This window comes from Scyliorhinus torazame, chromosome 14, assembly GCF_047496885.1.
Source record: "Scyliorhinus torazame isolate Kashiwa2021f chromosome 14, sScyTor2.1, whole genome shotgun sequence".
In the NCBI taxonomy this organism is placed as follows: domain Eukaryota; kingdom Metazoa; phylum Chordata; class Chondrichthyes; order Carcharhiniformes; family Scyliorhinidae; genus Scyliorhinus; species Scyliorhinus torazame.
Genome location: NC_092720.1, coordinates 226,854,124 through 226,864,447, shown reverse-complemented (window position 1 = coordinate 226,864,447; position 10,324 = coordinate 226,854,124). Strand labels below are relative to the sequence as shown.

Genomic DNA, 10,324 nt, shown 5'->3' with positions numbered 1-10,324 from the left:
CCCTTGTTCCGCACTGTAACCAATCACTGTTTGTCGATGTACATTTGTCAATGTTCCCTGTCGATTATTCTTTTGTCTACTATGTACGTTCTGTGTACGTTCCCTCGGCCGCAGGAAAATACTTTTCACTGGACTTCGGTACATGTGACAATAAAAATCAATCAATCGCTCGATCTCCATCACTCTGATGATGATGATGTGTTTTGATCTGATCTCCATCACTCTGATGACAAACTGGGAAAAAGATTGTCTGACTCAAGGAATAAAATCAGCAATTGCTTTAATGGTGACACGTTGTGTAAATTGAACATTTGAAATGATGCCCGAATCTATGGATCTGTGTGAAGCAGCTCCGTGTGTTTTACTGCATCTGAAGCAGCTTGAACGTTCGCTGGATATTCAAAAGGATTTCCTGTCTGCATGTCCCAGCGTACAGGGACTTCATTAGACACCCTGAACAGAGCAGATAGATAACGTTAGTCTCAGTGTAACTGTTCCAGCTCTCCCTGATATCTCAATCTTCCATTACTGCTTACAGTGTCTTACTGCCCCCGTCACCTTGTCCAAACTGAACACAGAAAGATACCAACAGCATCACATTAGCCAAATAACCATCTTGAGCATTGTGAAGTTTAATGTTGCTTTGGACCACAGGAACTGCTGGGGAAGCGGTGGTGCAGGGGGTAATTACACACAGTAATAACGGGGGTGTTCTGGGGACTGGGCTCCAGACTGGCACCGAGAGAGCCGGGGTGGGGGCAGTTACGGCAGGTAATGCTCACCACCGGTAATGGTCAGCGTGAAGCCATTGTTGTGAAACACATCGGGCCTGACACGGCCTCCATGTCACTCCAGGCCCAGAGCAAGGTGGGTCACTCAGTCCCCCACGCCTGAGAGTGCCGCGTAAACCACGCAGGTCAAGAGGCCATCAGGGATGGGCAACAACTGTTGGCCCACCCAGCGACACTCCCATCCAGTTAAAAAATGAATGGGAAAAGGCGAAGAGACGCGGGGGGATTCACCGTCGGCCCACCGCTGAATCAGGTCAGGCAATTGGGCGGCAAATTCGTCGTGAGCCAAAATGGTGGCTGGTGCCAGGCTCCGTCGCCTCATCACGTACAGTAAACGCCGTTGGCATATCGATAGGGGGCCCGACCCGGTAGTCTGCGGGGTTTCCGCGATTCTGCACCTCCACCAGGAGCAATTCCCGACGGCCAGGTTCACTTGTGGTTTCAATGATGGTGGAACCGGCGCAGCGGCTGCGGAGGGAGAGAGAGGCGATACGGAAAGTGTCCAACGTCACCACAGTTTGCTGACAGTTGTGCCGCTATCTGGGGGGGGGGGGGCGGCTTCTGCCAGGGTCGGGGGGTAGTTGCCGGGGGGGGGGGGTGGGACAGGAGACGGGCTGTGGGGTCTGGGTGGACTGGCACAGTAAGCTTCGTCTTATCTCTCGCTCAGAGATAAGCCAGTCCAGTTGCGGTGAATCTAAAGCAAGGTTTATTTCTTAAGAACACAATTTGGTACATTCACATGGAATTAACTGGAAAATGTTTTTCCCCGTGACTCTAGAAATGTCCTTGTAGCACCAATCAATATAAACAGAAACGACAAGAGAAAAGTGACTTCAGATTTACAAAATTAAAAGACATTTCAACAAAGGCCTTAAAAGTCATCTTTATCCTCCAATGGCTATAATAATAATTTTTAATCAGTTAGACGTATCACATTCTCAAGGGAATCCTTATCTGGATTTAGCCCCTTACTTAGTTTCAGTAGTTCTCGTTCTCAGCTGAGACCCCCTTGATTCGTTCAGGGAAGTGTCAGTCACTGAACAAGCGATTGGTTAATTAGAAATTAATCAATTACTGCGAGTGAACTAATTAACTGTCCCATGACTTTTGCCCCAGGTTCAACCTGACATCACGTCTGGCCTCAGCTATGATATTGTTTCAATCTTGTTGAATGTTTCATATCAGGTCATATCAGAACCTGTAGTTCATCATTTGTAACATTTGAGAGACTCATGCACAGGAAGCAAACGATTATATCTTACTCATATTTCGACAAATTTGGTAATTTTCAAGAATGATTTTAGCTAATATTTAGAAGGACCCCCCTCTATAATGGCTGATTCCAACGGGCACGGAACACAATTGCCGCAGCACTCCCTCAGTACTGACCCTCTGACAGTGCGGCACTCCCTCAGTACTGACCCTCTGACAGTGCGGCACTCCCTCAGTACTGACCCACTGACAGTGCGGCACTCCCTCAGTACTGACTCTCTGACAGTGCTGCACTCCCTCAGTACTGACCCTCTGACAGTGCAGCACTCCCTCAGTACTGACCCTCTGACAGTGCAGCACTCGCTCAGTACTGACCCTCTGACAGTGCAGCACTCCCTCAGTACTGACCATCTGACAGTGCTGCACTCCCTCAGTACTGACTCTCTGACAGTGCGGCACTCCCTCAGTACTGACCCTCTGACAGTGCGGCACTCCCTCAGTACTGACCCTCTGACAGTGCAGCACTCCCTCAGTACTGACCCTCTGACAGTGCGGCACTCCCTCAGTACTGACCCTCTGACAGTGCGGTACTCCCTCAGTACTGACCCTCTGACAGTGCGGTACTCCCTCAGCACTGACCCGCTGACAGTGCGGCACTCCCTCAGTACTGACCCTCTGACAGTGCGGCACTCCCTCAGTACTGACCCTCTGACAGTGCAGCACTCCCTCAGTACTGACCCTCTGACAGTGCGGCACTGCCTCAGTACTGACCCTCTGACAGTGCGGCACTCCCTCAGTACTGACCCTCTGACAGTGCGGCACTCCCTCAGTACTGACCCTCTGACAGTGCGGCACTCCCTCAGTACTGACCCTCTGACAGTGCGGTACTCCCTCTGTACTGACCCTCTCACAGTGCAGCTCTCCCTCAGTACTGGCCCTCTGACAGTGCAGCTCTCCCTCAGTACTGACCCTCTGACAGTGCGGCACTCTCTCAGTACAGACCATCTGACAGTGCGGCACTCCCTCAGTACTGACCATCTGACAGTGCAGCACTCCCTCTGTACTGACCCTCTGACAGTGCAGCACTCCCTCTGTACTGCCCCTCTGACAGTGCAGCTCTCCCTCAGTACTGACCCTCTGACAGTGCGGCACTCCCTCAGGACTGACCCTCTGACAGTGCGGCACTCCCTCAGGACTGACCCTCTGACAGTGCGGTGCTCCCTCAGTACTGACCCTCTGACAGTGCGGCACTCCCTCAGTACTAACCCTCTGACAGTGCGGCACTCCCTCAGTACTGACCCTCTGACAGTGCAGCACTCCCTCAGTACTGACCCTCTGACAGTGCAGCTCTCCCTCAGTACTGACCCTCTGACAGTGCGGCACTCTCTCAGTAGAGACCATCAGACAGTGCGGCACTCCCTCAGTACTGACCCTCTGACAGTGCAGCACTCCCTCTGTACTGACCCTCTGACAGTGCAGCTCTCCCTCAGTACTGACCCTCTGACAGTGCGGCCCTCCCTCAGTACTGACCCTCTGACAGTGCGGCACTCCCTCAGTACTGACCCTCTGACAGTGCAGCACTCCCTCAGTACTGACCCTCTGACAGTGCAGCACTGCCTCAGTACTGACCCTCTGACAGTGCAGCACTCCCTCAGTACTGCCCCTCTGACAGTGCGGCACTCCCTCAGTACTGACCCTCTGACAGTGCGGCACTCCCTCTGTACTGACCCTCTGACAGTGCAGCTCTCCCTCAGTACTGACCCTCTGACATTGCGGCACTCCCTCAGTACTGACCCTCTGACAGTGCGGCACTCCCTCAGTACTGACCCTCTGACAGTGCGGTACTCCCTCTGTACTGACCCTCTCACAGTGCAGCTCTCCCTCAGTACTGACCCTCTGACAGTGCAGCTCTCCCTCAGTACTGACCCTCTGACAGTGCGGCACTCTCTCAGTACAGACCATCTGACAGTGCGGCACTCCCTCAGTACTGACCCTCTGACAGTGCAGCACTCCCTCAGTACTGACCCTCTGACAGTGCGGCACTCCCTCAGTACTGACCCTCTGACAGTGCGGCACTCCCTCAGTACTGACACTCTGACAGTGCGGAACTCCCTCAGCACTGAGCCTCTGACAGTGCGGCACTCGCTCAGAACTGACCCTCTGACAGTGCGGCACTCCCTCAGTACTGACCCTCTGACAGTGCGGCACTCCCTCAGTACAGACCCTCTGACAGTGCGGCACTCACTCAGTACAGACCCTCTGACAGTGCGGCACTCCCTCAGTACTGACACTCTGACAGTGCGGCGCTCCCTCAGTACTGACCCTCTGACAGTGCGGCACTCCCTCAGTACTGACCCTCTGACAGTGCAGCACTCCCTCAGTACTGACCCTCTGACAGTGCAGCACTCCCTCAGTACTGACCCTCTGACAGTGCAGCACTCCCTCAGTACTGACCCTCTGACAGTGCAGCACTCCCTCAGTACTGACCCTCTGACAGTGCGGCACTCCCTCAGTACTGACCCGCTGACAGTGTGGCACTCCCTCAGTACTGACCCTCTGACAGTGCAGCACTCCCTCAGTACTGACCCTCTGACATTGCAGCACTCCCTCAGTACTGACCCTCTGACAGCGCGGCACTCCCTCAGTACTGACTCTCTGACAGCGCGGCACTCCCTCAGTACTGACCCTCTGACAGTGCGGCACTCCCTCAGTACTGACCCTCTGACAGTGCAGCACTCCCTCAGTAGTGACCCTCTGACAGTGCGGCACTCCCTCAGTACTGACCCTCTGACAGTGAAGCACTCCCTCAGTACTGACCCTCTGACAGTGCAGCACTCACTCAGTACTGACCCTCTGACAGTGCGGCTCTCCCTCAGTACTGACCCTCTGACAGTGCGGCACTCGCTCAGAACTGACCCTCTGACAGTGCGGCACTCCCTCAGTACTGACCCTCTGACAGTGCGGCACTCCCTCAGTACTGACCCTCTGACAGTGCGGCACTCCCTCAGTACTGACCCTCTGACAGTGCGGCACTCCCTCAGTACTGACCCTCTGACAGTGCGGCACTCCCTCAGTACTGACACTCTGACAGTGCGGCACTCCCTCAGTACTGACCCTCTGACAGTGCGGCACTCCCTCAGTACTGACCCTCTGACAGTGCGGCACTCCCTCAGCACTGACCCTCTGACAGTGCGGCTCTCCCTCAGTACTGACCCTCTGACAGTGCTGCACTCCCTCAGTACTGACCCTCTGACAGTGCGGCACTCCCTCAGTACTGACCCTCTGACAGTGCGGCACTCCCTCAGTACTGACCCTCTGACAGTGCGGCACTCCCTCAGTACTGACCCTCTGACAGTGCAGCACTCCCTCAGAACTGACCTTCTGACAGTGCAGCACTCCCTCAGTACTGACCCTCTGACAGTGCGGCACTCCCTCAGTACAGACCCTCTGACAGTGCGGCACTCCCTCAGTACTGACCCTCTGACAGTGCAGCACTCGCTCAGTACTGACCCTCTGACAGTGCGGCACTCCCTCAGTACTGACCATCTGACAGTGCGGCGCTCCCTCAGTACTGACCCTCTGACAGTGCAGCACTCCCTCAGTACTGACCCTCTGACAGTGCGGCACTCCCTCAGTACTGACCCACTGACAGTGCGGCACTCCCTCAGTACTGACCCTCTGACAGTGCGGCGCTCCCTCAGTACTGACCCTCTGACAGTGCAGCACTCGCTCAGTACTGACCCTCTGACAGTGCAGCACTCCCTCAGTACTGACCATCTGACAGTGCTGCACTCCCTCAGTACTGACCCTCTGACAGTGCGGCACTCCCTCAGTACTGACCCTCTGACAGTGCGGCACTCCCTCAGTACTGACCCTCTGACAGTGCAGCACTCCATCAGTACTGACCCTCTGACAGTGCGGCACTCCCTCAGTACTGACCCTCTGACAGTGCGGTACTCCCTCAGTACTGACCCTCTGACAGTGCGGTACTCCCTCAGCACTGACCCGCTGACAGTGCGGCACTCCCTCAGTACTGACCCTCTGACAGTGCGGCACTCCCTCAGTACTGACCCTCTGACAGTGCAGCACTCCCTCAGTACTGACCCTCTGACAGTGCGGCACTGCCTCAGTACTGACCCTCTGACAGTGCGGCACTCCCTCAGTACTGACCCTCTGACAGTGCGGCACTCCCTCAGTAATGACCCTCTGACAGTGCGGCACTCCCTCAGTACTGACCCTCTGACAGTGCGGTACTCCCTCTGTACTGACCCTCTCACAGTGCAGCTCTCCCTCAGTACTGGCCCTCTGACAGTGCAGCTCTCCCTCAGTACTGACCCTCTGACAGTGCGGCACTCTCTCAGTACAGACCATCTGACAGTGCGGCACTCCCTCAGTACTGACCCTCTGACAGTGCAGCACTCCCTCTGTACTGACCCTCTGACAGTGCAGCACTCCCTCTGTACTGACCCTCTGACAGTGCAGCTCTCCCTCAGTACTGACCCTCTGACAGTGCGGCACTCCCTCAGGACTGACCCTCTGACAGTGCGGCACTCCCTCAGGACTGACCCTCTGACAGTGCGGTGCTCCCTCAGTACTGACCCTCTGACAGTGCAGCACTCCCTCAGTACTGACCCTCTGACAGTGCAGCTCTCCCTCAGTACTGACCCTCTGACAGCGCGGCACTCTCTCAGTACAGACCATCTGACAGTGCGGCACTCCCTCAGTACTGACCCTCTGACAGTGCAGCACTCCCTCTGTACTGACCCTCTGACAGTGCAGCTCTCCCTCAGTACTGACCCTCTGACAGTGCGGCACTCCCTCAGTACTGACCCTCTGACAGTGCGGCACTCCCTCAGTACTGACCCTCTGACAGTGCGGCGCTCCCTCAGTACTGACCCTCTGACAGTGCTGCACTCCCTCAGTACTGACCCTCTGACAGTGCGGCACTCCCTCAGTACTGACCCTCTGACAGTGCGGCACTCCCTCAGTACTGACCCTCTGACAGTGCAGCACTCCCTCAGTACTGACCCTCTGACAGTGCGGCACTCCCTCAGTACTGACCCTCTGACAGTGCGGTACTCCCTCAGTACTGACCCGCTGACAGTGCGGCACTCCCTCAGTACTGACCCTCTGACAGTGCGGCACTCCCTCAGTACTGACCCTCTGACAGTGCGGCACTCCCTCAGTACTGACCCTCTGACAGTGCAGCACTCACTCAGTACTGACCCTCTGACAGTGCAGCACTCCCTCAGTACTGACCCTCTGACAGTGCGGCACTCCCTCAGTACTGACCCTCTGACAGTGCGGCACTCCCTCAGTACTGACCCTCTGACAGTGCGGCACTCCCTCAGTACTGACCCTCTGACAGTGCGGTACTCCCTCTGTACTGACCCTCTGACAGTGCAGCACTCCCTCAGTACTGACCCTCTGACAGTGCGGCACTCCCTCAGTACTGACCCTCTGACAGTGCGGCACTCCCTCAGTACTGACCCTCTGACAGTGCGGCACTCCCTCAGTACTGACCCTCTGACAGTGCAGCACTCCCTCAGTACTGACCCTCTGACAGTGCGGCACTCCCTCAGTACTGACCCTCTGACAGTGCGGTACTCCCTCTGTACTGACCCTCTGACAGTGCAGCACTCCCTCAGTACTGACCCTCTGACAGTGCGGCACTCCCTCAGTACTGACCCTCTGACAGTGCGGCACTCTCTCAGTACAGACCATCTGACAGTGCGGCACTCCCTCAGTACTGACCCTCTGACAGTGCAGCACTCCCTCTGTTCTGACCCTCTGACAGTGCAGCTCTCCCTCAGTACTGACCCTCTGACAGTGCGGCACTCCCTCAGTACTGACCCTCTGACAGTGCGGCACTCCCTCAGCACTGACCCTCTGACAGTGCAGCACTCCCTCAGCACTGACCCTCTGACAGTGCGGCTCTCCCTCAGTACTGACCCTCTGACAGTGCTGCACTCCCTCAGTACTGACCCTCTGACAGTGCGGCACTCCCTCAGTACTGACCCTCTGACAGTGCGGCACTCCCTCAGTACTGACCCTCTGACAGTGCGGCACTCCCTCAGTAAAGACCGTCTGACAGTGCAGCACTCCCTCAGAACTGACCTTCTGACAGTGCAGCACTCCCTCAATACTGACCCCCTGACAGTGCGCCACTCCCTCAGCACTGAGCCTCTGACAGTGCGGCACTCGCTCAGAACTGACCCTCTGACAGTGCGGCACTCCCTCAGTACAGACCCTCTGACAGTGCGGCACTCCCCTCAGTACTGACACTCTGACAGTGCGGCACTCCCTCAGTACTGACCCTCTGACAGTGCGGCACTCCCTCAGTACTGATCCTCTGACAGTGCAGCACGCCCTCAGTACTGACCCTCTGACAGTGCAGCACTCCCTCAGTACTGACCCTCTGACAGTGCAGCACTCCCTCAGTACTGACCCTCTGACAGCGCTGCACTCCCTCAGTACTGTCCCTCTGACAGTGCGGCACTCCCTCAGTACTGACCCTCTGACAGTGCGGCACTCCCTCAGCACTGACCCTCTGACAGTGCAGCACTCCCTCAGCATTGACCCTCTGACAGTGCGGCTCTCCCTCAGTACTGACCCTCTGACAGTGCTGCACTCCCTCAGTACTGACCCTCTGACAGTGCGGCACTCCCTCAGTACTGACCCTCTGACAGTGCGGCACTCCCTCAGTACTGACCCTCTGACAGTGCAGCACTCCCTCAGTACTGACCCTCTGACAGTGCAGCACTCCCTCAGTACTGACCCTCTGACAGTGCGGCACTCCCTCTGTACTGACCCTCTGACAGTGCGGCACTCCCTCAGTACTGACCCTCTGACCGTGCGGCACTACCTCAGTACTGACCCGCTGACAGTGCGGCACTCCCTCAGTACTGACTCTCTGACAGCGCGGCACTCCCTCTGTACTGACCCTCTGACAGTGCGGCACTCCCTCAGAACTGACCCTCTGACAGTGCGGCACTCCCTCAGTACTGACCCTCTGACAGTGCGGCACTCCCTCAGTACTGACCCTCTGACAGTGCGGCACTCCCTCAGTACTGACCCTCTGACAGTGCGGCACTCCCTCAGTACTGACCCTCTGACAGTGCGGCACTCCCTCAGCACTGACCCTCTGACAGTGCAGCACTCCCTCAGCACTGACCCTCTGACAGTGCGGCTCTCCCTCAGTACTTACCCTCTGACAGTGCTGCACTCCCTCAGTACTGACCCTCTGACAGTGCGGCACTGCCTCAGTACTGACCCTCTGACAGTGCAGCACTCCCTCAGAACTGACCTTCTGACAGTGCAGCACTCCCTCAGTACTGACCCCCTGACAGTGCGGCACTCCCTCAGCACTGAGCCTCTGACAGTGCGACACTCGCTCAGAACTGACCCTCTGACAGTGCGGCACTCCCTCAGTACTGACCCTCTGACAGTGCGGCACTCCCTCAGTACAGACCCTCTGACAGTGCGGCACTCCCTCAGTACTGACCCTCTGACAGTGCAGCACTCGCTCAGTACTGACCCTCTGACAGTGCGGCACTCCATCAGAACTGACCCTCTGACAGTGCAGCACTACCTCAGTACTGACCCTCTGACAGTGCAGCACTCCCTCAGTACTGACCCTCTGACAGTGCGGCACTCCCTCAGCACTGAGCCTCTGACAGTGCGGCACTCCCTCAGTACTGACCCTCTGACAGTGCAGCACTCCCTCAGTACTGACCCTCTGACAGTGCGGCACTCCCTCAGTACTGACCCTCTGACAGTGCGACACTCCCTCAGTACTGACCCTCTGACAGTGCGGCACTCGCTCAGAACTGACCCTCTGACAGTGCGGCACTCCCTCAGTACTGACCCTCTGACAGTGCGGCACTCCCTCAGTACAGACCCTCTGACAGTGCGGCACTCACTCAGTACAGACCCTCTGACAGTGCGGCACTCCCCTCAGTACTGACACTCTGACAGTGCGGCACTCCCTCAGTACTGATCCTCTGACAGTGCAGCACTCCCTCAGTACTGACCCTCTGACAGTGCAGCACTCCCTCAGTACTGACCCTCTGACAGTGCAGCACTCCCTCATTACTGACCCTCTGACAGCGCTGCACTCCCTCAGTACAGACCCTCTGACAGTGCGGCACTCCCTCAGCACTGACCCTCTGACAGTGCGGCTCTCCCTCAGTACTGACCCTCTGACAGTGCTGCACTCCCTCAGTACTGACCCTCTGACAGTGCGGCACTCCCTCAGTACTGACCCTCCGACAGTGCGGCACTCCCTCAGTACTGACCCTCTGACAGTGCAGCACTCCCTC

General features: G+C 56.9%; 1 protein-coding gene across 1 annotated transcript in view; it reads right to left on the bottom strand.

The window, feature by feature from the left end:
• Window positions 1-263: 263 nt before the first annotated feature.
• Window positions 264-10,324, bottom strand: part of LOC140390593 (galectin-8-like) — a 47,159-nt gene continuing 37,098 nt past the window's right edge. The window contains exon 4 of the mRNA XM_072475812.1: window positions 264-453. Coding sequence (XP_072331913.1) covers window positions 445-453 — 9 coding nt within the window. The 3' untranslated portion in view covers window positions 264-444. The remainder of the gene's footprint in view (window positions 454-10,324) is intronic.